The sequence below is a fragment of the Babylonia areolata genome, chromosome 1 (genome assembly GCF_041734735.1).
Source record: "Babylonia areolata isolate BAREFJ2019XMU chromosome 1, ASM4173473v1, whole genome shotgun sequence".
NCBI classification, from domain to species: domain Eukaryota; kingdom Metazoa; phylum Mollusca; class Gastropoda; order Neogastropoda; family Buccinidae; genus Babylonia; species Babylonia areolata.
Window position 1 is genome coordinate 68,796,718 of NC_134876.1, and position 25,184 is coordinate 68,821,901.

The 25,184-nt window shown below is 40.3% G+C and overlaps 1 protein-coding gene across 2 annotated transcripts in view; it reads left to right on the forward strand.

The window, feature by feature from the left end:
* Positions 1-2,336: 2,336 nt before the first annotated feature.
* Positions 2,337-25,184, forward strand: part of LOC143293350 (cell division cycle protein 27 homolog) — a 28,477-nt gene continuing 5,629 nt past the window's right edge. For both annotated transcript variants that reach the window (XM_076604146.1, XM_076604157.1), the window contains exons 1-18: positions 2,337-2,568; positions 4,262-4,337; positions 5,086-5,233; positions 6,666-6,791; positions 7,850-7,947; positions 8,733-8,953; positions 9,554-9,657; positions 13,076-13,144; positions 14,085-14,214; positions 14,934-15,028; positions 15,925-15,982; positions 16,724-16,940; positions 18,603-18,775; positions 19,624-19,776; positions 20,423-20,503; positions 21,011-21,138; positions 22,524-22,641; positions 24,634-24,762. In XM_076604146.1, the coding sequence (XP_076460261.1) occupies positions 2,545-2,568; positions 4,262-4,337; positions 5,086-5,233; positions 6,666-6,791; positions 7,850-7,947; positions 8,733-8,953; positions 9,554-9,657; positions 13,076-13,144; positions 14,085-14,214; positions 14,934-15,028; positions 15,925-15,982; positions 16,724-16,940; positions 18,603-18,775; positions 19,624-19,776; positions 20,423-20,503; positions 21,011-21,138; positions 22,524-22,641; positions 24,634-24,762 (2,148 nt within the window). In that variant the 5' untranslated portion in view covers positions 2,337-2,544. The remainder of the gene's footprint in view (positions 2,569-4,261; positions 4,338-5,085; positions 5,234-6,665; positions 6,792-7,849; positions 7,948-8,732; positions 8,954-9,553; positions 9,658-13,075; positions 13,145-14,084; positions 14,215-14,933; positions 15,029-15,924; positions 15,983-16,723; positions 16,941-18,602; positions 18,776-19,623; positions 19,777-20,422; positions 20,504-21,010; positions 21,139-22,523; positions 22,642-24,633; positions 24,763-25,184) is intronic.

Genomic DNA, 25,184 nt, shown 5'->3' on the forward strand with positions numbered 1-25,184 from the left:
GATGAATTAGCAAATAAGCAAATAAATGCAACAAACATGCAGTTTCACGTATATGAAAGCACAGACAAATATACATAAATGTACACGAGCCCCGACACACACAGACACACAGACACAGACACAGACACAGACACACACACACACGCACACACAAATTACCCTGCACCCCGCCCCTCCCACCTCCTCCGTCCACACACTCATTCCTAGGTTATGTACGCGGGCTTCCATGCCGGCAAGCGCGCGCGCACACACACACACACACACACACACACACACACACACACCATAACCTCCCCCCCAACCCCCCAACACACACACACACACACACACACACACACACACACACTCACTTATACAAGCACACACACCATACCCTCCTCCCCGGCCCCCCTCCCGCCCCCCAAACACATATATACAAATATATATATGCACACCCGCACGTTCCAATATTCCGTTGCTCCCACAATACAGACATGCATACAGTACACACACACCTCATCACACACACACATTGACACACACTTACACACACGGCACACACACACTTACACACACACACACACACACACACACACACACACACACACACACACACACACACACACACACGAACACGCACGTGCACAGAGCTCTACTGACACATGTGTACACTTACACACTCGCACACACACACACACACGCACACAAACACACAGACACACAAGCGCGGGCACACACACACACACACACACACACACACACACACACACACACACACACACACACTGTTTGCCACTGACTGGCCGCAAGTGGGGTGGGAAAAGATTTCTGATAACACAAGTAAACGGACCTAATTTCCAGAGTTCAGTTCCACTGAATAGGTTTAAAGGATCCCCCCCCCCTCCGTCTCTCTCTCTCTCTCTCTATCTGTGTGTGTGTGTGTGTGTGTGTGTGTGTGTGTGTGTGTGTGTGTGTGTGTGTGTGTGTGTGTGTGTGTGTGTGTGTGTGCAGTATTATAAGAGTTAATTTTCATAGGCATTAGGCCTTGCGTGAGACTGCATGAGCTGAGCCCAAAAAGCAAAATTTGCCAACTAACGAAGTAAGTGTGGTTGCATGTCCCGGACATTCTGGATGAGAGTGGCTCAGATGAGGGTGATGCCAAATGCCACCGGGATGAAGTTAGTTTTAGAACTGACGAAGAAGAAGAAGAAGCAGTAAAGCGGGGAGTGGGGAAGGAAGGTGGTGGGATATTTTCTTTTTTCAAAGGAGAAATTAACCACTCTCTCATACAGGTGCTGCCCTGCATCTTCTGTGCATTATAACGCATGGATATTTTTGAGAGAATTGAGAAATATTGATTGACACATGCAAGCAAAAACAAACTGACAAACAGACAAAGATGCACATAGCCTGTATGTTGATCAGTCGTGCAACTCTGTGCATGTCTGCAAGGTTGCTGAATAGCTAAGATGCCTATCTGCCAAGACGTGAGTCAGTGTCCAGTGGGTCTGGGTTCGATTTCTGGTCTCGCCCTTTTCCCCGAGTTTGACTGGAAAATCAAGCTGAGTCTAGTCATTCGGATGAGACGAAACCGCGGTCCAGTTGCAGCACGAACCTCAGTGACATTTTGCGGAAAAGGAACCCATGACAATAACCATAAGTGTTGTCCTCTGGCAAAAGTCTGTAATCAAAATTCACTTTGGTCGGTAGATCAGTGTGTGTGTGTGTGTGTGTGTGTGTGTGTGTGTGTGTGTGTGTGTGTGTGTGTGTGTGTGTGTGTGTGTGTGTGTGTGTGTGTGTGTGTGTATGTGTGTGTGTGTGTGTGTGTGTGTGTGTGTATCAGTGTGTGTGTGTGTCAGTGTGTGTGTGCCGTGTGCCGTATGTGTGTGTGTGTGTGTGTGTGTGTGTGTGTGTGTGTGTGTGTGTGTGTGCGTGCGTGCGTGCGTGCGTGCGTGCGTGTGTGTGTGTGTGTGTGTGTTATGTCATAGTTATATATATTGCATTAATCAGTGACCATAGGAAACATCAGTGTCAGTGGGGCTCCAGCCTGGGTACAAAATCCACGCAAGCTGTAAAACAATTATATAATATGCACCCAAATTAGATAAGAATCTAGACACCTTACTCGTAACTGGCATTGGCCAAACTGTTTCTACTGGATTATATGTACCTGATGGTACATCACCATTATATACAGGACTGCTCTGCATATAGTTAAGCAGATTCAAGTGTGCTTTTTGAATATCACAGCAGGATGAAAACATCGTCTGCTAGACAGTTGGCAGCAGTCGTTACACATTCAAAATTTTGACTTTTCAGTGCAGAAATCAATGATTTTCGGTAATCAAACTAGGCAATTAATAAAGGTAGAAAGAATACAATGTGGTCGCAGCCTGTAGCTCAACACATTGTGGAAGCAAATTAGAATTTGGTCTTCATCAAGCTTCCGTTTGTATGACGATATTTTTGATTTGAAAACGAGGGTAACACTAACAGACATGGCGGCTGCCTTGGCCTGAGAGAGATTGACACATACCGTATCAAACATTTGACTGTGTTTTTACAATGCTGCTACAGGAACCAGTTCAGGTAGGCTATGATTTAACCATCCTGTTGCGTTTGACACAAAGGCAATTTTTAAGGACTCAAATAACTGGACTATGAAGAAATCAAATGAAAATAGTTGGTCTCGCTTCGATCTTTCTCTTCCATTTGCCACACCTGATCAGCTGCAGTTTCTTGATCTGTCTGGATACTCATTAACCGAATTAGTACTTGAGATAAAATTTAGTGGCTAGTGGTGGAGGAATTACTTCATAGTTCGAACCAATAATTGAACAAAAACAGTTGCTGGTGTGGGCTGAAGGCCAAAATGATTTTTAATTTCAAAAGTTCGTTTTTGACCCGTCCCCTCTGCTTCAGCGACAGTTTGCGACGTTTTGTTTTTAAATTCTGGTCATCCACTAATCCGATACATGATTCAATATCAGAAGTAGTAAACTGGAGTTTTGTTGAACAGTTAAAATTCTGTATTTCAGCTACTTTGACCATGGCCTGTCCTATTCCATTTCTGGCTTGTCTCTTTAGTTTCACTTTTGCATTGATCCATCGCATTGCCCCCGTTACCTTCACCTATCCCGATTGTAGTCATCCATCTGGTATTGACAGTGTACATGATTTATCACAATAATCCTGTACCACAGAATCGACAACAGTTCTCGGTGAAATCACCCTGTCTCAGATGTGTGTGTGTGTGTGTGTGTGTGTGTGTGCGGATTGGGGTAGGAATGGGTTGGTGCAGGTGGGGCTAGACTTTAATCTTGGCCCATTTTCATCTGTTACTGGGAACCCAGCTTGGTAAAATGGCAAAATACAAATAAGATGCCCTGATTTAAGTTGTTATGAGTAATATGACATGATTATCAGGCTTAAAATAAGAAGTGAAAAGTCAAGGTCATCTCTTGGAAAACTCTAAAACTGAAGTGTTATAGAGCTCATGTCATGCATTCAATAGCAGGGTGTAGTTATTGACGATAATTAGTTGGACAACAGTTACGTTGCCATTATTATGTTAGGCAATATGGCAGCAATCACAGTATAGCGGGTTAACCCATTATCATCATGTAAGTAGTGAACAGGTTGATAAATAAAAAGTTGTACATTTACTCATGTATTGTCAAATGATCTGATCTTCAAATTTTGTACTATGATTGGTCATGTTAAGAACCCTGTTGGTCAAGTTAATTCAGGGAAACATTGTTCGTTTTAAAAACTAATGGTCATAATCATATATCAATTTTTAGGCAAAAGAAGTAAAATCAATATGGTGCGATATATCTTAGGTTTTCCATCCTAGTTTCATTAAATTTGGGAAAGTGACTGGTTATAAATACCTTGAAAATAAAACTAAGCAGTCAAAGATCAGGGTCAGTATCACATTGGTGTATGATTGAAATATCTTGTTGGAAGATTGCCTGGTTTGTTTGTTTTTTTTACATTGTTGCTTAAAAAAATCCATTATTCTTTTATTAGGATTTACTTAAGTGGATGACATGTTAAATATGTTATGTGATTCTTGAAAGCCTCCCCTTTCTAACAGAAATACTTAGAATACATGATCTTAAATTCTTATTGTGTTAAATTTATAAAAAAAACTTGATTGTTAATGTTAGTGTTTATGTTGTTAATAGATTGTGCTTTCATTACGTTATTGATTGTAATGTACATTATTTTCTTATATTTATCTTTATGTTTCATTAGTTTTTAATCTTTTTTTTTTTAGGCAGCCATATGGGATGCTTTGAACCACTATTCATATGGAGACGCCATTTTTTTAGCTGAACGGTTGTATGCTGAAGGTAAGTATTATTATGTTTTATGAAATTTTTGAAAAGATATGTATTTACTTGGAACAAAGTAAAGATGTTTGTACTACTTTCGGTAAGCTTCCCAGTTCTCTTGGAAATTTATCAATTACATTTAAAGTCAAAAGGATTTTTTTTCATTATTAGATATAACTGTTATCTGTGTTTTAGTTGAAGAACAAAAATACGTTAACATTGAAAACAAAACTTCACTTCTAAGATTCTAGCAGTCACATGCTTGATTATTCACTGGTTATAGATTAAAGTGAAATCTCTTTTAATAGAAGTTCAAGTAAAGCATATTGCTTTTAGCTCAGTTGACCGCAAAGGGGCTTTAATGGGGCAGAAGGTGATGGAGGGGCTAGGTAAATGTTGAAGCCTTCAGTTAATTTATGATATTTGTGTAGTACTGACTGCTTGATAGCAGACAGAAGCACAGCAGAAATTGCCCCTAGAATTAGTAAAAAGTCCATGAATTGTCAGTCAAATGATTGAGGCATTTTAACCTTCACAGACTAGAGTGTCCAAACTCAGTTTTAAAATAAAAAAGAAGTTTAGGTCTTGTTTGTCTGTTTTCACTGGAAGATTTTTAGAGCTGACCTAGTTGTTAACAGTTGTCAGTTGTCAATAACTGGAACATAAAACCTTTTCCAGATTTGGCACAAAGAGTTAACTTGATGAATTTCAGCTTTCCTGCCTTAGTAATACTGTATTTCAATCCCTGCCGCTGTTTGTCTGTCAGTGTCCAACAATGAGGCTCTTCACCTGCTTGCGACTTGCTATTACCGTGGAGGGCATCCAGTCCAGGCTTACATGCTGCTGCAGAAGAAGAGCTGCCCCTCCCCTCAGTGCAAGTTCCTGATGGCCAAGTGCTGCTTGGAAATTAAGAAGTATGTGTGCTTTAAACTGAATTAAAGTGAAATTCCATCAGCTGAAAAAACTGATGTGAAATTCGCATGCAGACCTGGCATTGAAAGAAAAAAATTGCATCAACATTTTTGTCATTACATATCTTATTTGAATTTCAAGTGAGTGAGATATCCCTCTATCAGGCCCATTTCTCAAGCAATGGCGTCCTTGTTTCGGCATACTTGAAGAGATCTCCATCAAAACCAAGCTCCTAGATCAGGTTTTTGCAAGCGCCCTTCTGCTGCCTGCGTGTCAAAATGTTGTTCATCCAAAATTGATGCTTCCTCCTTGCTTCACATTTCTTCTTCCATGACAACAGGACTGTGATAAAAATTATTTCATATTTGAAACAGATTGCTTGCTGTGATTGTACCAGCATCATAGTTTCAGTCAAAACTAGCGGGTGAATTTCACATCTGTGGGAGAACTGCTCCTTTTTCTTTGAAAGCAAAATTTGCATGAAATCTTCACATTTGAAATTTGCATAATTTTAAGGGTCTGTGAGTTTCACCTTTACAGCTTTAGTTTGAATTACGTTAAAGTTGGTATGCTACAATTTTGCCATTTTGATTAAGCAGAAAAAAGTACTTCTCAGAATCCTTGCAGGCAGATTTTAACAAGTTTTTGTAATATGTATTTTTATTTATTATGTTTGAAAAAAAATTTTTTTGGTCACAACAGATCTCTCTCTGTGAAATCTAGGCTGCTCTCCCCTTGAAGAGCAGCATCACAGTACAGTGCCACCTTCCCCCTCCCCCCTGCCTCCCCGCTTCCTTCCGCTGCCCTTTTTGCCATCTGCAAGTGTATTTCAGTTACTATTAAAGTGGGTTTCTGTACATAATTTTGCCAGGAGCTACCTCTTTGTTGCTATGGGTTCTGTGGAAATATATGATGCACGTGGGACCTTTGTTTATCACCTTGTCCAAAAGATTGGAACTAAGACCGCTCTGGTGGAGGGGAGTAAAAAATTCCAGTCCTTGCTGGGCTAAAATCTGTGGACTCTCGCTGTGTTGTGTTGGTGTAATCACTGCTGATGATACATTGTAACTAATAAATGAGTCGTTTATAGAGGCAGATAATTTTCACCTATTCATTGAGTCTGACAAGCAGTGTGTGTGTGTGTGTGTGTGTGAATCTGAGTGGGTGAGGTAGATTACATTGCTGATTTAAAGTAAGAACAACTTATTTTGTGTGTGTGTTTGTGTGTATAAGTATGTGTGTGAGTACATTCATGTATATATATATATATATATATATATATATATATATGTATATATGTATATATGTATGTGTGTGTGTGGTGTGTCTCCATTGTGTTCATGTGCATGTATGAAGGCGTTAAGAAAAAAAATTACGGTCCTTAACTTGAGCAGCCTCACCACAGCATGTCCTTTGATTGTGGTGTTGACCCAGGTATGCAGAGGCAGAGAGGGTGTTGGCAGGCAGCATCCTTACCAAACCCAAGAGCTGTGAGGAAATAGAGGTGGAGTTTGGCACCATGGCCTGCCATGTCTTTACTCTGCTGGCTCAGGTGTACAGGTAATAGATCTGTGTGTTAGCTAGTATAGTAGTAATCAGCCAGTCATGAGGTGATAATTGGTTATATTGTGTAGTTCAGGCATCTTGCGTGGGTGAATGCTTGTTGAGGCTGAAAAGTAAAAAGCATCTTGGGTGGGTGAATGCTTGTTGATGCTGAAAAGTAAAAAGCATCTGGGGTGGGTGAATGCTTGTTGATGCTGAAAAGTAAAAAGCATCTTGGGTGGGTGAATGCTTGTTGATGCTGAAAAGTAAAAAGCATCTGGGGTGGTGAATGCTTGTTGATGCTGAAAAGTATAAAAAAATTTAAAAAAAAAAAAAAAATTTTAAAAAACATTTTTGGGGTAGGGAAGTTTTGACAGAACACTGAACAGATTTCCTTTTTTTTCCCCAGCAACTTTTGTGGTTGGTTTTGTTTTTTGTTTTCATTTTTGTTGGCCAGAAGCTGCTGGTTGATTCTGTTTATATTTTCTGTCAGTCACAGAGCAGGAGTGCTCTGGTCTTGCTTGTGGTTAAGATATGTTGACTGTTCTTTTCTAATTTTAAGGATGACCAGGGGTTGTTGTTTTTTTTTAATGATGTTTTTGTACAACCAAAGTACATTTGTAAGAAAGTCTATGTTTGTTGCAGCAAAACAAGAGTTTGTAGGAATGCCCTTGTTTATATTAGAGTGAGAGTTTTCAAGAATATCTCTGTTTTATGGTAGCAGAATAACAGTTTTTAATACTTTTTGTGCTTATGATAGTTTGTCCCATGTTTGCCGCCACAGAAATGTCTGTATTCGGGCAAAACAGGACTTTGTAACAATGCCTATGTTTGTTGCAGAATGACAGTTTGTAAGTAACCAGTAAAATAAATGTGTAAGAATACATATATATGTTTATTGTACCAAAACTACAGTACAGATGTCCTTTTAAATTTTTTTTTTATATCTGTTAACTTCAGTAAAATGTTGGTAAGAACACGCATTTTTTATGGCAACAAAATTTATTTGTAAGAATGCCCATGTTCATAGCAGTGAAATGCAAATTTGTAATAATGTACATCCTGGTTTATTGCAGCAAAACAGACCGGATAGGGAAGGCATGCGAATACTATAGGAAAAGTTTAAAACTCAACCCGTTGCTGTGGAAGTCATATGAAGCCTTGTGTCATCTTGGTGAGTACAGTCTGTTAAATGTTCATCTCTGTGGAAATTATGTCAGTAGACAGCCTAAAGGTTCAGATACATGCGATGATTTTGTTTGTTTTTAGTTAGTGGCATGTGGTATGATTGTCATGAATGTGATGTTAGAAGGATATAGAGAGAAAGAGAGGGAGAGAGAGAGAGAAGAAGAAGATAACGATAACCAGGAGAATGGAGGAAAAGAAGAGCTGAAGGCTTGCTTTCTCCCCACAGAAGCAGTGGTGGTGACAGTGGTGATTGCAGTGACTCTGGGAGGATGGAAGAAAGTCCATGATTATGTATGCAAAAGTAAATGACTAACGCAATCTGAAGTACTACAGCTCTTGATTTTAACTTTGGTATATATATATATATATATACATATTTCAGTTTGCACAAGGGAGCATGTTGAATAGTTTGTTCATGCTATATATGACAGTTTATAGTGTCCAAAATATACTGGGGAAGTAGTCTACCTGCTTTGGCAGCACACTGCCTAATAATAAATTGACGTAAAACTTACAACAACAACAACAAAAATCCAAAGTTAGTCAGGTTTTGTTGTTTCATGCACATGGATGTAGTGTTTTGAAAACCTTGGACTCTTTTGTACTTGTGTGTGTATTGGTTTCTTTAGGTACATGTATATGTGTTTGTATGTGTGAACGCGTGCTTGTGTGAGTGCACGCTTGAGTGGCTTGGTTTATATATGGTTTGAACTGGGACACAAAAATATTGAAACATTACACTGAAACCAAGAACCCGACTGTTGCAAACAGGTGCCAAGGTGGACCCCAGCCAAGTGTTCAGCATGCCAGCTGCCGCAGCCCACCCAACTGCTGCCCATTGTGCTGATCCCCCGGCAAGCGTTCCCACGCCCTCCATACCCACTCCTTCTTCCGTGTCCTCAGAAACCATGGAAGGGACAGATGATGTTCCTGTCACTGCTTCCCAGACTGCCACCATGACCATCACCACACCAGCTTCTCTGGAACCATCTGTGAGTTCAGCTTTCTTGAGTGTGTGATTTTTGTTGTTGTGGTCACACATTTGTGTTGTGTTCAAGCATTTGATTTTTTTGTGTAGTTTTCAGTCTAGTGGAGTTAGTTTTCTGAAACTGTTTTGTCTCATTTCCACAGCCTAGCTGGTTATCCGAAGGGTAATGTGTAAAGAAAAAAAAGAGGGCTTCTTTTTTTAATTTGGGATGATTTTGTTTATAGTGCGGATAGATTTGTGGTTTTAAGTAAAATTCATCTTTGCAGTAGTCAGTCGGGCCTGAAGCATGATCTGAAATAGAAATAATGAGGATGGCACTTTTTTTTCTCCTCTTTTTTTTTCTTTCTTCAGTTCTGTGTTTATCTGAGATTGTATAAAACTTTGAGAACTATGTATTACACTGAAAACTGACGTCAACTGGTCAGGAAACACTTTTGCTTTTCAGAGTATTTGTCAGTATTGTGACTTATATTTTATAAATCTTGTGGGGCACAAAAACCATGGGATTAACAGTATGTATGAAAGAAAACATGATTTAGTTCTGTTTTGCTCATTTTATACTTGATGATGTCTTGAGCAGATTGACCTTTTTTTCTTCTTTCAGAGTCTGCCCAGAAATGAGTGTACAGAACAGACTCCAGACAACTCCACACAGGACATGAAGTCTGGAGACATGTGGGCACCAGCCCGCCGCCCAAAACTTGTCAAGTAAAGCAGCTTGGTTTTTAAGAATTTGGCTGTATTCCTCACTCTCAGCCCCTGTCTTGTAAACAACTTGCTTTAAAATTTTTTTTTTATCTTTCATTGTGTTCCTAGTTCTCAGCCCTTGTCTCATAACCGACTTGGTTTTCTTTTGATCTTTGGTTGTTTTCCTGTCTCAGCCCTTGTCTCGTAAACAGCTTGGTTTTCTTTCAGTCTTTGGTTGTGTTCTAGCTCTCAGCCGTTCTTGTAAACAGCTTGGTTTTCTTTTGATTATTGGTTGTGTTCTGGCTCTCAGCCCTGTTCTTGTAAACAGCTTGGTTTTCTTTTGATTATTGGTTGTGTTCTGGCTCTCTGCCCTTTACTTGTTAACGGCTTGGTTTTCTTTTGATTATTGGTTGTGTTCTGGCTCTCTGCCCTTTACTTGTTAACGGCTTGGTTCTCTTTTGATTGTTGGTTGTGTTCTGGCTCTCTGCCCTTTACTTGTTAACGGCTTGGTTCTCTTTTGATTATTGGTTGTGTTCTAGCTCTCTGTCCTTTTCTTGTTAACGGCTTGGTTTTCTTTTGATTATTGGTTGTGTTCTAGCTCTCTGCCCTTTTCTTGTTAATGGCTTGGTTCTCTTTTGATTATTGGTTGCATTCTAGCTCTCAGCCCTGTTCTTGTTAATGGCTTGGTTTTCTTTTGATTATTGGTTGTGTCCTAGCTCTCTGCCCTTTTCTTGTTAACGGCTTGGTTCTCTTTTGATTGTTGGTTGTGTTCTAGCTCTCAGCCCTGTTCTTGTTAATGGCTTGGTTTTCTTTTGATTATTGGTTGTGTTCTAGCTCTCAGCCCTTTTCTTGTTAACGGCTTGGTTTTCTTTTGATTATTGGTTGTGTTCTAGCTCTCAGCCCTGTTCTTGTTAACGGCTTGGTTCTCTTTTGGTTATTGGTTGTGTTCTAGCTCTCAGCCCTTGTCATGTAGATAGTTTGGTTTTCTTTTGATTATTGGCTGTGTTCTAGCTCTCAGCCCTTTTCTTCTCAATGGCTTGGTTTTCTTTCGATTTTTGGTTGTATTCCTTGCTTTCAGCCCTTGCCATGTAAACAGCTTGGTTTTCTTTCAGTCTTTGGCTGTGTTTTTAGTTTTCAGCCCTTGTGTCATTAACAGCGTGTTTTTAGGTCTTTGACGGTATTTTTTACTCACAGCCTTTGTCATGTAAATAGCTTGTTTTTAGATCTTTGGCTTTATGAGGACACACACCGACAGATAGGCCTGCCTGCCTGCTCATCCGTCAGACTGACAGGAGACTCCATCAAGATCTTTGGCTTATTCCTTACTTCAGCCCATGTTTCATAAAGAGCTTGTTGGTTTGGTTTTTTCTGGTTGTTTTTATTTTATTTTTATTTTTTTACTGTGTTCCTAGTTCTTAGCTCTTGTTTCAGACCTTGCAGGCCTTCTGTTCTTGGTGGAATTTATTCCGCTCACTGGCACTCAATTCTGCTCTTTGCTTGCAAAACGAAATTAGCTCTTGGAAAGGAAAAAGACTGTTTAGCAATCATTGACAGTTTGTTGCAGAAAGTGACCTCAGCTTCTCTGAAGAAGTGAATGTGAATAAATAAAGGAAAGATAACATGTCACTGTCTGCTGCAAAAAAAAAAAAAAAAAAAAAAATCTTTAAAATTTACAATAGAAGAACAGAAGAAAAAAATAGAGTTGTGATATCTAAGATGCTGAAAACATTTCTCTCAGTTTCCAGATATTTCCCCACTGTTGCTTGAAATATTACTCTCAAATCTGTTCTGGGGTTGCCAAAAAAATCGCACTCCTCTGAATCTCTGACAAATGTAAGAGTATTGATGGGTTGGTTGCTGTCACTGCTGTTCTGGCCATGTCTGCACCTTCAGCCAGTTGGATGTTGAAGCCCTGGTGACAACATCAGAACTTCTTCACATGCTGTGTCAATTCTTTCGATCTCCAATCGGAATCCATTTGTGATCATTGCTACAGAAACTTGCTTCAAGGCTGACATGATCCGCCAACAGACTTCTGACAGATGTGTGTTTGTATTAAAATGAGTTGTTTGTGAGCTGTTTTTATACTGTTTCAGATTTCTGGGTTTGGAGGTTGGCCTTCACATGATTCTGATTCATGGCAGCGTTTAAACAGATTTAGCCATACTTAAGAAGCAATGTATTTTAACCCCTAGGGTGCCTATATGACGAGATAACTCGTCATGGAAAGGATGTACGCTTCGCTGCCACAATGACGAGATAACTCGTCATCGAAATATTCTGACTTTTCCCTGCTTTGTATTCAGTTCGTTGACAAAAATGCTGGTAGCTTTAGCTTGGGGAATCTTTCTAGATTCTATTCATAGCTAGAAACACCATCTGCGTCATAAGGCAGTCCTTTATTTGAACGTTTTGGTTGAGTTACTGGCCGCAGTCTTTGCCTGGCTCCTCTCCTCGCTCGCTCAACAAAATGTCGGACTGACTCCGTGCTCAAGACATGCGATCGTGGCGAACAAAATCAGCCAAGATTACTTTATTTAGCTGATGCTCAGAAAGAATTGAAGTATAAATTCGAAGGAGAAGACGGTGGTGAACATTTATAGGATGATTTGATAGAAAATAAAGGGAGCAACCAAGAGAGTGGCCAAGTTATGACTATCAGTGAGTGATGCCGGCTGTTCAGCTCTAGCAGATGATGGAAGTCACAGAATTTTCAGCAGGACACAGTGTGAGCTATTTACTTGGCACTCGGCCAACGCGGTCTGATGAGAACTGGATAAAGTGACCGTGTGAGAGGGGTGAGGGGGGTGGGGGGGGGTGGAGACTGAGGGGGCGTGGCCTCATATCTATATTATCACTTGCAGAAGTCACAATGCATTATGTATCTATTTCTTTTTCAGTTTGTTTTATATTGTGGTTGTTCTAGTATGATTTTGTGTGTGCAAATATCCATTTGTCCAGAAAATATGATATTTTAGTGCAAATTACCTGACTAATGTTTGTAATGAACAAGTTGAAAATGTGACAAAAAAACAAAACACTCATTTCAAAACAACAGCATGCCACTAAAAATATATAAAATGGGAAAACATCATGTGTTTTGCATTCTTTATTCATTTCCCTTTCAGAAAATGTATACTTTTATGGGTCTTTCTCCAATAACAAAGAGCACAGAATTTTTTGAAAATTTATACCCGTTTTTTGTGGAAAAAAACCCTGGCAAATAGATTTCACTTAAATCTTATTTACCTGGCAGCAAAAGGGTTAAAGACATCAGTTGAAGTTGAGAAGGAAAACGTTGCCTTACATTCTGTAAAAAATGGTGTGAGGAAAGTTTGGAAACATTGTTCACACATCAGTTGGCTAGAAATTGTTTTCAATAAGAATTCCTTTTGGTGTGAATACCAATGAAGATTGTGTGTGTGTGTGTGTGTTACAGGCAGGAGAGCCAATCTGAAGTGCCCAAACCAATCAAGGTTTTATTTCCTGATGGTTATATGTCTCCAAGGTGTGTATATGTGTGTGTGTGTGTGTTTTGTGTGTGTGTGTGAATCTTTATACCTGTACACTTGCGTGAATATATATCAGAACGCTTGCATGAATGTATATGTTTGTACACTTGTATGAATATATGGTAGTGTGGGTGCATGTGGGGAGGATGGGATGAGGGGATGATGCTGATAGCGAGTAGAGGTGAGGCTAGATATTTTTTTTTATAATTCAAACCAGGAAGTGCCATATTTCTGTTGCTAACCATCCAGTTTGGAATTGTAGCTTTGATGCCATGGAGAGTTGTGGAGATCACTAGAAGGTGTTATTGTGGGCACTTTCCCTTTTTGATGAGTTGGTGACATTATTCTGCTTATTTTGTTGTTTTTGGACTTTGAGCAAAGAATGGCATTGTGAATTTGACACATTTCATGTTACATTGTTGTGATATATTATAATTCCATAAATAATGGTGCATTGAATCAATTTCCTTTCCACAGAAAGTGCACTTACATTACTAACAATGTCCATTTTTTTGTTTGTTATCTGTATTGATAATGTTTCTTGTTCACCACTTGTTTTGTACATCTATTTCAAATGATTATCTCAGAATCATTCGACAGTTGTCATATCTTACAATTCCATAAATAATGGTGTATTGAATCTATTTCCTCATCGCAGAAAGGGCACTTATCGGTACTAATAATGTCCATTTTTTTGGTTTCTTATCTGAACCAATGATGTCTCTTTTTCAACCAGTTGCATATGATTATCTCAAAATCATCCCACAGTTGTTGTGATATTTTACAATTCTATGAATAATGATGTATTGAATCTTGTTTCCTCATCACGGAAAGTGCACTCCTCAGTACTAATAATGTCCTTTTTTGTTTGTTTGTTTGTTTGTTTATTATCTGTACCAATAATGTCTCTTGTTCAACTCTTGATTTTGTTTGAAGCTTTGGAGTGCTGAATGTGGATACCCCCACCGATGGCCCCAACCCCTCAGCCCTGCCCTTCATCAGCCCAACGCCCACCTCTGTCATGAACGAAGACACCATCCTGGACGCCAAAGCACCAAGCAAAAAGGTAGCTGCGGTTACCGCACGCTTGTCAGTGAATGTTGATAATAATATGCTGATTGTGTGTCACTGGTGTGTGTTTGTGTGTGTGTGTGTGTGTGTGCGTGTGTGTGTGCATCTGTTTGTTTTGTGTGTGTTTGGGAGACTTTGTGTGAGTGTGTGTGTAACTGGAAGAGACAATATGCATGTGTGCATGTAAATCGGTCCTGAATCCAAAAATGTGCAACTTTTTTAATTCAACTGAATATTTACCTCGTATAGTTAAATAGGCCACTATATAGGTAAAGATATATATATCTCTCTTCCTAATACAGTTTACTTTTTTTTAAAATCATGTGTCTTCTTTTGGGTAATCTTTATTTGTATTGCCTTTCTCATGAGGATTTTTAAAATTTCACTATTTACTTATGTAGCTGATGACCAGATCTGAAAATGTATTGCTACCACATGATTGTGGTGACTATAAATTTAGTTTTTTTGTTGATGTTTATAGTTGCATTATTATATTTATTTGTGTATTCATTTGTTATATTTCTTCATTTGTTGTTTTTGAATACATTATTTTATAATAGTGATACTTCGGTTCATCAGTTGAAATTGAAGTGCAATGTATGAGTACTGTTTAAGCTGTAAGTTCATTGTTGCTCTTTTTTCTTTGGTTGTATTTGTGTTTTATGTGTACTGTTGAACAGTTGAAAATTATTCAACCCAAAATGTATTGCCCAGGTTGTGACACGCAAAAAGCAGTCTGCCAAGCCTCCAGTGTTCAGCCTGTCAGGAAACTCCAACACCCGGGACGTCAGTAGTCAGCAGCAGTCTTCGTAAGTAGTGTATTGTATTGTATTACTTTTTGTCACAACAGATTTCTCTGTGTGAAACTTGGGCTGCTCTCCCCAGGGAGAACGTGTTGCCACAGTGCAGCACCACCTGTTTTTGTTTTTTTTCTTTTCTTTCTTTTGTCTGCAAGTGTATGTATATCATTATCACAAAATTTTGCCAGGGACAGTGCTTTTAATGCTATATGTTGTAATAATTGCATGTTTCACACGGGACCTTGGTTAATTGTCTCATCCGAAAGACTAGCACCCAGACCACCGTCACTCAAGGGAGCTGGTGGCGATGGAAGTAAAGAAGACAATCCCAGTCAGTATGAGAATGGAATTGGTGGACACTCACTTCCTGATAAGGTGAGTTATCACAAGGCTACTGCTTCACCTACCACCTGGCCACCGTCACCTCTCATTCGTCTTCGCTTAGTTGCCTTTAGAGTTTGTCTCTGTGCATTGGAATGTTTCATTGTGGTTGGTTGAAGTTTGGAGAATTGTAAGAGCTTGTGTTACATTCTTTGTGTCTGTGGGGTGTGTAGTTTGTGCTATTTGCATGATATAAAAATATGGGGTGTTTTGTGGATAAAGCCGGGATTCTACCAACAGTGTTTGAAACTTATCCAATATTGTAGTGAGTAAGATCTAGCTTGACTTGTAATACTGTTGCATAATGAATCATATGAAGGCTCCTTAGAGTGGAAAACAATGTTGATCATGTTGATTTATAGACACCAGACAGATTTAAAGAAAAAAATTAAGCAAACATAATGTTTTAGATTTGATTCAGGCTGTATACATGAATCAGAATGTGTTGGCAGATTATACTGGAATTTTTTTTCAATGCTCGGTACAAATCTATGTACCGACAGACTGTTTGGCTTTTGTTTCAGTAATCCTCCAAGTGTCCGCAGGAGTTCACGCTTGTTTGGCAGCTCCAGTTCTGTTAAGGTTTGCATATTTCTCCCTTCTGTTTCTTTTTTTTCTTTTTCTCTTTTGTCTTGTTACACGATAGTGTTTTAAGCTGTTTTATTATTTTCTTATTGCATGTATATAACATGTCTGTTCCTCATTGTAGAAAACATTTATTATTCATGCACAGTAAAAAGTCTGCACATGCACAGAAAAAGTCTGCAGGTAAAGCAGATAACTTTGTAAAATATTCATGCAAAATAAATCAGGATGAAAAAGAAGAAAATTTCTGGTTGTTTTGAGTATTCTGATGACATGTGCAGCCATCAAGATTTCAGTACCTTTAAGGTTCAGAGGTCATTAATGTCCCAAGCCATAAATTTAAATAATGCCATAAGCAGAGAATGAAAAAACCCATAAAAACTGTCACTGTTTGATGATAAATTGAAGTCAGTCATCCAGCTCTTATGTCTGAATGAAATAATCTTGAGAGGCAGGGAAGGAGCGGGATGAAATTTTAGCCACAGCAGGGGGGCTGATAGTCTGCATAATCGCAGGCACTGATGTGAGTTGTTCAAAAACCCTTCAGACTATTGCTAAAGTTTGATGAATTAATTGAAGTCTGTCATCCAGCTCTTATGTTTCTTTGAATGAAATAATCTTGAGCGGCAAAGAAGAAGGGGGAGGTGGGGATTTTAGCCTCAGCAGGGGGCGGTGCTGATAGGTTTGCATAATTCCAGACTCTGATGTGAAGTTGCTCAGCCCTTCCCCCCCACACAGGAAAACAACAAGTCTCAGGGCAAGTCGCGCTTCACCAGCCCAAAGGGCGTGGGACGCAAGGCCAAGTCACGCAGCAGCAAATGCCAGCAGGAGCTGAACGAGCTGAACAAGAGTGAGGGGGCGGGGGGTGGCAAGGGGGGAGGCAAGGCAGGGGGTGGTGGTCACCCGGACCAGCCTTCATCCGCTGTGCTCCTCCACCTGCAGCAGCAGTCTCTGGGTCAGTGCTTGGTGTTGTCATCTTATTATTATTATTGTTAAGAGCATTGACGCCTAATCTTGAAAATAAGCCCCAGGCGTTCACAAAAAAAAACAAAAAACGAAAAAAAAACCCACATAAATATCAAAAAGAAAATATTGAACACAAGATACAAAACATTAAATTATTCATCTCCCCCTCCCACACACACGCCCACCCAAACACACACACAAGCACTCTCGCACACACACACACACACACACAAGTTATAGTACAGAGTACACAATCAAAAATACAACCTACAGATTCTGGAGCTTTTAACCTCCCTCACTCACTGATAGTCATTTTAGTTCATACTGGAAAGGGATAAGCTGTTGAGACTTATTCAGAGTGGAGAGGTAGGTCTTAACACTGGATTTGAAAGACTGCAGCGAAGATGAGTGATGGAGAGGCTGAGGAAGTTACATTGTAGTAGAACACCTTAACACTTTGTACCCCTATCAGTGCAGCTGTACTGCGTAAGGTATCTGTAGACCATCCGTGCAAAAAACAGCTGAGTGCACACTGTTGCAGCCATACTTCTTCATACACAAAAAGCACACAGTATCATCAGAAACATTCTCCGTCCCTTTGAAAGTACTGGTGAACAAAGTAGAGGCTGAAGCCATCAAGCTGAAAGCATAGCACACAGTGTCGTCAGAAATACACTCTGTCCCTTTGAAAGTACTGGCGAACAATGTAGAGGCTGAAGCCATCAAGCTGAAAGCATAGCACACAGTGTCGTCAGAAATACACTCTGTCCCTTTGAAAGTACTGGCAAACAATGTAGAGGCTGAAGCCAACAAGCTGAAAGCATAGCACACAATGTCGTCAGAAATACACTCTGTCCTTTTGAAAGAACTGGCGAACAATGTAGAGTCTGAAGCCAAGAAATTAAAATCACTGAAAGAGGATACAAACTGTTTGAAAAAGTGAAACAAAACATGCCAGCTGCAGTACAGAAATATCCGTTCTCCGTCCAATGGAAAACAACTGGGTATTACTGATATATCAGTATTTGGGGTACAAAGTGTTACGTTTTGTGTTCACTGTAGGATGGGAGAGTTGTTGTTACTGTTGTTTGAGTGTAGCTAACTGGTGGCATTAACACTGTGATGGCCTTACTGGTGGCTAGTGGGTTTGTTTTTTTTGCCTTCGTACTACTGTAAAGCAGCCAACCAGAGTTGGCTGATTTTTTTTTTAAGTTCGGGTGATAGTTGGCTGTTGAAATAGCTGTATTTTGTGACACCAGTTTTGTTGAAGATTTTAAAGTCTGTTGTATGTTATTGACTCTCAATATGCCAGACAAGTTACAAGTTCATTTGTGTATGTGAGTTTGTGTGTGTGTGTGTATGCATGTGTGTGTATGTGAGTTTGTGTATGTGTGTGTGTGTTTATGATAGTTATTCCTCTGTAGTTATTTGGGTTTGATTTATTGCCCTCTTTATGAATTGGGATAGATATCCCATTTTTCCACAAATCTGGATAACGTCCAGTTTTTGGAACATAAGTACTGATTTGATTGTGGGAAGTAGGTGTGGTAAGACAGCTTTAATTATCTCATTTATGATGCCATCTATGCCCGGTGATTTATTGTGTGTGTGTGTGTGTCTGTGTGTGTTTATTTGTTTTGAAACATCACAGGTGGTTTGCTGAGGCTGTTGTTGGGAGTGGGGAAGGCGTATGCGGCGTTGTCGCAGTACGAGTGTGCCAGTGCTGTGGAGTTGTTTGAGGAGCTGCCTGAACACCAGTACAACACTGCCTGGGTCCTCAGCCATATAGGCAGGGCCTATTTTGAGCAGGGGGATTTTCAGAAAGTGAGGCACTCTTCATCTTGCAGATTGTCATTCTTTTCTTTGTTCAACTAGATGCTGTTTTCTTTTGCTGTTGATGAGGTCACATTACCCGATTTTGGAATATCAACTTTCAGCTGTTTGGTCTGGCATTTCTATAAAGCAGCTGTTGGATTACCTCTTGTCTCAGAGAGAAAATGGGGATCTTTTTTTTATGTTTTGTAATCTGGGCATGATAAATTATGCAGAAGGGCTGACATCCTGATCACAATATAGTCTTATTTGCCTTAAGAAGATTGATGGTTAAGATACTGTCACTAACTGTATAGTTTTGCTGATACTGCCCTATGCAGTTGACTGGACTGTTAGGAACAATGTTAAATGTCAAATCCTGGAGCTTGATTTTATAGGTTTTGTTGTGTTGAAGCTTTTTTGTTGTGCCCTATCAACTTCGAGACTATTGTGCCCCATTTAGATTTGAGACTACCTTTGGTCTTCTTCTTCTTCGTTGGTGGGCTGCAACTCCCACGTTCACTCACATGTTCATGAGTGGGCTTTTGCGTGCATGACCATTTTGACCCCACAACGTAGCAGCCATACTACATTTTCGGGGGTGTGCATGCTGGGTATGTGTGCGTATTTGATCTTCTGCTTACGTATACACATGAAGGGGTTTCAGGCGCAAGCAGGTCAGCACATACGTTGACCTGGGAGATCTGAAAAATCTCCACCCTTTACCCACCAGGCTCTGTTATGGAGATTCGAATCCAGTAGACCCTCAGATTGAAAGTCCAACACTTTAACCACTCGGCTATTGCACCCACATGTGTGGTCAATCAGACATACATGTACACCCTCCTCTGTTGGATCAGGCAGCCAGTATATATGCCGATGTGCGTCGGCTGGAGCCCTACCAGCTGCTTGGGATGGACCGCTACAGCACATCACTGTGGCACCTGCAGAGGGAGGTGGAGCTGTCAGCCTTGGCACACGACCTGGCTGAGCTGGACAAGGACTGTCCGCAGGTCAGAAGTCTTTTTGCGCATCACTGACACCAAAAAGAAGAAGAAAATTATGTTCTTTTTTTTTTTTTTTTTTTTTTTTTTGCAACAAGGGTGATTGTTTCAGATGAATGTGTGTTTTGAATCTGTGCATTTATCTGTCATATATCTAAAATGAACTTATTTGTCATATCTTTGCATATATGCGTCATATCTTTACATGTGTTGGTGAAATAGCTTCAGAATTTTTATTTTTTTGACTTGATGCTATAACATAACTTATGATATGAGTATTCAGCAAATGTACAGTTTGATCTATTTTAAAAAGCATTTTGTTTGTGTCTCGTTTTGTTAAATGAATTTGCAGCAACATAGGTGACAGTTGATGGCTTTAATTTTACCATGACACTTTGTTTTAATTGTGCTTTCTAATGGTGAAAAATTGAACATGAACTGCCACCATGCCACCATTTTCTTTTGAATAGATTTTTTAGAACAATGATGATCACAAACATGTTGACTGGAGTAGAAAGGTTTGCGGGAAGGTTCAGGAGAGATGATAAGAGAACAAGGCTGTATTGATTGTGGTTCTGGAATTGTTTGGGTGGCTGAGAGTTGGTGTGTGAACATGCAGAATGCTTGTGGTCTTATCAGTTTCTTTGATTTTCAGACCTGGTGTGCTACAGGCAACTGCTTCTCCTTGCAGAAGGAACACGATGTAGCCATCAAGTTTTTTAAACGTGCCATACAGGTACTACCTGATTTGCTTTTTGTGTTTGTGTATGTGTGTGTATGTGAAAAAGGGAGAGAGAAGATAGAGGATTCCTCTGCAATTTTTTTAAACCCCTTTGGAGTTTGTATGCGAATGAAAAAAGTTCCAGTAAGCATGTTGAAGGTAAATTATATTTCTTATCATCATTAAGTTGGGTGTCGAAAAGAATACATATCCATCTTAGTCTGCCCCTGAAAACAAACTCTGTTGGTGCGTGGGTTGGTAAAGTTTTCGTATTGATGATCAAAGGTTGCTTTGTTTCATATTTGTTTTCAGTTTATAGGTGTTTGTTAATGTGGGTTAGTCATCCCTCTCCCTAACCCCTCAGTAAATGATTGAGACGCTGGAAATTTGAGGCTGTTAATACAGACTTAATCAGCTTCTTTACAACCTTGTCTTTTGTTTGTTAATTTCTTTCTGTATATATTATGTAATGATTTATTCATTTCTCTCTCCGTGTATGATATTTGTTGTTGCTGTTTTCAGGTTGATCCTGACTACGCTTACGCTTACACTCTGCTTGCCCACGAGTATGTATTTATTGAAGAGCTAGACAAGGCTCTGGCTTGCTTCAGGAATGGTCTGAGGGTGGATTCCAGGCACTACAATGCATGGTAATTACCTGTTGCGGATGGGAGGATTGGGTTTCTGATAGAATTAGTGTGATTGAAGTAGGTTCCAGATGGGACCTTTCATGTTTCGAAGACATTGATAAGAAAAAAAAGAAAGTGCATTTTTTTGTTCGGAAAAGAAAACGTTGAAAAGCCTGACTGCTGAAAATGGAATGTGATTCCTTTCAGAAACACACGCGTGCAGGCATGCATGCATACAAGGCACACAGGCACAGGTGCATGCATTCACACTCACACACATGCACACACACACACATAAACACACCAGATACCAGTGCAGAAATCAACAAAGAAAGAAAAATAGAACAGAAACAAGTTAGCAGCTCAGATTGATGTTGACTTTGTTTGCTTGATTTACAAAATCTGTACCTCTTTGTCATATCAGACTGCAGAAAAAAAAGGAAAAAAAAAAGACAAATTTTTTTTGTTTATGTCAAACTGTAGTGTGATGAGTTCAGAGTGCCAACTGTTATTATTTTGCCGTATTTTGTTACGCTCAATGGCAGTTTGTTCGCTCGATGGCAGTTTGTTCCAACATTACGCCAACGTCAGAATTGTTCCGACTAGTTCATTTTTGACCACATTCTTTCCTGTTGTAGCATTACCCAGACGCACTAGACCTATCAATCACATGGCCAGGGTAGTCATTACTAACCTTGGTCTCACATGATGATGCTCTGCTAATCATGTGTTTGTTTACATTGAAACAGTATTTAGTGGACCAATCAGCTTAATCATTTGCCCAAACAAGAGAGAATGTGGCTGAATCGAGTTGCGTCTTGGTCAAACAACATCTGTGCCTGATGGATTAAGCTATGGAGTGTTTGTGTGCCTTGTACAGAAAATATACATTTGCCGATGTGGCTTGGAGTCTGAGTGTTCCACCAAATCAAAATGTTCCTACAAAATTTCTTGATTGTTCCTACAAACACTTGACAGGGGTTGGCATATGTGTATTTTATTGTATTTGTATTGTATTGTATCACTCATTTTTTTGTCATAACAGATTTGTCTGTGTGAAATTCGGGCTACGCTCCCCAGGGAAAGCATGTCGCTACACTGAGAGTGCCACCCTTTTTTTTTTTTTTCTGCAGATTGAAGTGGATTTTTCTTTAGAATTTTGCCAGGGACAACCGTTTGTTGCCATGGGCTCTTTTATGTGTGCTAGTTACATGCTGCACACAGGACCTCGGTTTATTGTCTCATCCGAATGACTAGCATCCAGACCACCACTCAAGGTCTAGTGGAGGGGGAGAAAATACTGGCGACTGCCAGTGTGATTCGAACCAGTGTGATCAGATTCTCTCACTTCCTAGATGAACGTGTTAGCTCTTGGCCATCACTACTGTGTGTTTGTTGTGGTGCAGGTATGGAGTGGGTATGATCTACTACAAGCAGGAGAAGTTCAGCTTAGCGGAGGTTCACTTCCGTCGTGCCCTGGCCATCAACCCCCAGAGCTGTGCCCTGCTTTGCCATGTTGGGGTGGTGAGAGCTGCTTGATTCCATGTTTTGTGTGGTGTGGTGTGAGTGTGTTTGTGTTGTGTGTGTGGATCCTTGATAGCCTGTGTGTGTGTGTGTGTGTGTGTGTGTGCGTGTGTGTGTGTATGTGTGTGTGTGGATTCTGGATAGCCTTTGTGTGTGTGTGTGTGTGTGTGCACGCGTGTGTGCGTGTGTGTGTGGATCCTGGATAGACTTGTGTGTGTGTGTGTGTGTGTGTGTGTGTATCCTTGATAGTTTTGAATATGAGACTGGACTGGACTTGGTAATTGGGCATTCTTACAATATTGTCTTTTTTTCTGCCCAGGACATGTGAGCTGCCTGTCGTCAATTTTTTGCTTTTGTATGGTTATTATATGTTATTGTATGCTTATTATATAGTATTGTGTCTGCAATCATGCTTACACTAAAGTTAGTTTTTTAAATCCTGTGCTGAAAAATTGACAGAACTGTCAGTATCAGAGGCATGTCCCTGGCATGCTTGAATATGACTGTTCTTGTGTCAAATTTTTGTTTTCCATTTTTTTGTTTTGTTTCTGGTTCTCTGGGATCAGTATTCACAGTTTTGGCTGGTTGGCCATTTAGCAACAAAGATGAAGATTAAAGGGATGTCAGGATCATTGTTAATGTGACAGTTTAGTGCAGTGTAGGAACGGTGCTGTGACAGTTTAGTGCAGTGTAGGAACGGTGCTGTGACAGTTTAGTGCAGTGTAGGAACGGTGCTGTGACAGTTTAGTGCAGTGTAGGAACGGTGCTGTGACAGTTTAGTGTAGTAACGGTGCTGTGACAGTTTAGTGCAGTGTAGGAAAGGTGCTGTGACAGTTTAGTGCAGTGTAGGAACGGTGCTGTGACAGTTTAGTGTAGTAACGGTGCTGTGACAGTTTAGTGCAGTGTAGGAATGGTGCTGTGACAGTTTAGTGCAGTGTAGGAATGGTGCTGTGACAGTTTAGTGCAGTGTAGGATTGGTGCTGTGACAGTTTAGTGCAGTATAGGAACGGTGCTGTGACAGTTTAGTGCAGTGTAGGAATGGTGCTGTGACAGTTTAGTGTAGTAACGGTGCTGTGACACTTTAGTGTAGTGTAGGAACGGTGCTGTGACAGTTTAGTGACAGTTTAGTGCAGTGTAGGAACGGTGCTGTGACAGTTTAGTGCAGTGTTTAGTGTAGTGTAGGAACGGTGCTGTGACAGTTTAGTGCAGTGTTTAGTATAGAGTAGGAACGGTGCTGTGACAGTTTAGTGCAGTGTTTAGTGTAGGAACAGTGCTGTGACAGTTTAGTGCAGTGTTTAGTGTAGGAGCAGTGCTGTGACACTTCAGTGCAATGTTTAGTGTAGTGTAGGAACGGTGCTGTGACAGTTTAGTGTAGTGTTTAGTGTAGTGTAGGAGCAGTGCTGTGACACTTCAGTGCAATGTTTAGTGTAGGAACGGTGCTGTGACAGTTTAGTGCAGTGTTTAGTGTAGTGTAGGAACGGTGCTGTGACAGTTTAGTGCAGTGTTTAGTGTAGGAACAGTGCTGTGACAGTTTAGTGCAGTGTTTAGTGTAGGAGCAGTGCTGTGACACTTCAGTGCAATGTTTAGTGTAGTGTAGGAACGGTGCTGTGACAGTTTAGTGCAGTGTTTAGTGTAGTGTAGGAGCAGTGCTGTGACAGTTTAGTGCAGTGTTTAGTGTAGTGTAGGACGGTGCTGTGACAGTTTAGTGCAGTGTTTAGTGCAGTGTACGAACGTTGCTGTGACAGTTTAGTGCAGTGTTTAGTGCAGTGTAGGAACGGTGCTGTGACAGTTTAGTGCAGTGTTTAGTGTACGAACGTTGCTGTGACAGTTTAGTGCAGTATTTAGTGCAGTGTAGGAACGGTGCTGCGACAGTTTAGTGCAGTGTTTAGTGTAGTGTAGGAACGGTGCTGTGTCAGTTTAGTGCAGTGTTTAGTGTAGCGTAGGAATGGTGCTGTGACTGTTTAGTGCATTGTAGGAACGGTACTGTTGCAGGCTCAGCATGCCCAGAAAAAGACGGAGCAGGCGCTGGCAACCCTGAACCGAGCCATCGCCAGTGACCCTCGCAACTCTCTATGCAAGTTCCACAAAGCCTCCATTCTGCTGGCCTCTGACAGGCACAAGGTCAGTGATCTGGTGATGACATTGACGACCCTGGTTGATGATGATGGTGGTGGTGGTTATTACTGACAGGGGGATGCACTCTGATAAAAATTCAAGACATTTAAGTGGTACTGGATTGCAAAATGTGTTGACTGACTGAAAGTCAGTTAACAGTATAAGTGTGTTGGGTTACGCTGCTGCTCAGGCATCTGCTTAGCACATATGGTGTAGCATAAATGGATTTGTCTGAAGGCAGTGACGCCTCCTTGAGTAACTGAACTGAACTGAACTGACAGTGATAACATTGGTGACACTGATGGAGATGATTGGGATTACTGACGGGAGATGCATTTTAAGAAACATTCAAGACATAGGATTGGCTTTTTACATGATTGCAAACATACTACATGCATCCATGAAATTTGCTGTGCACATAATTTGCA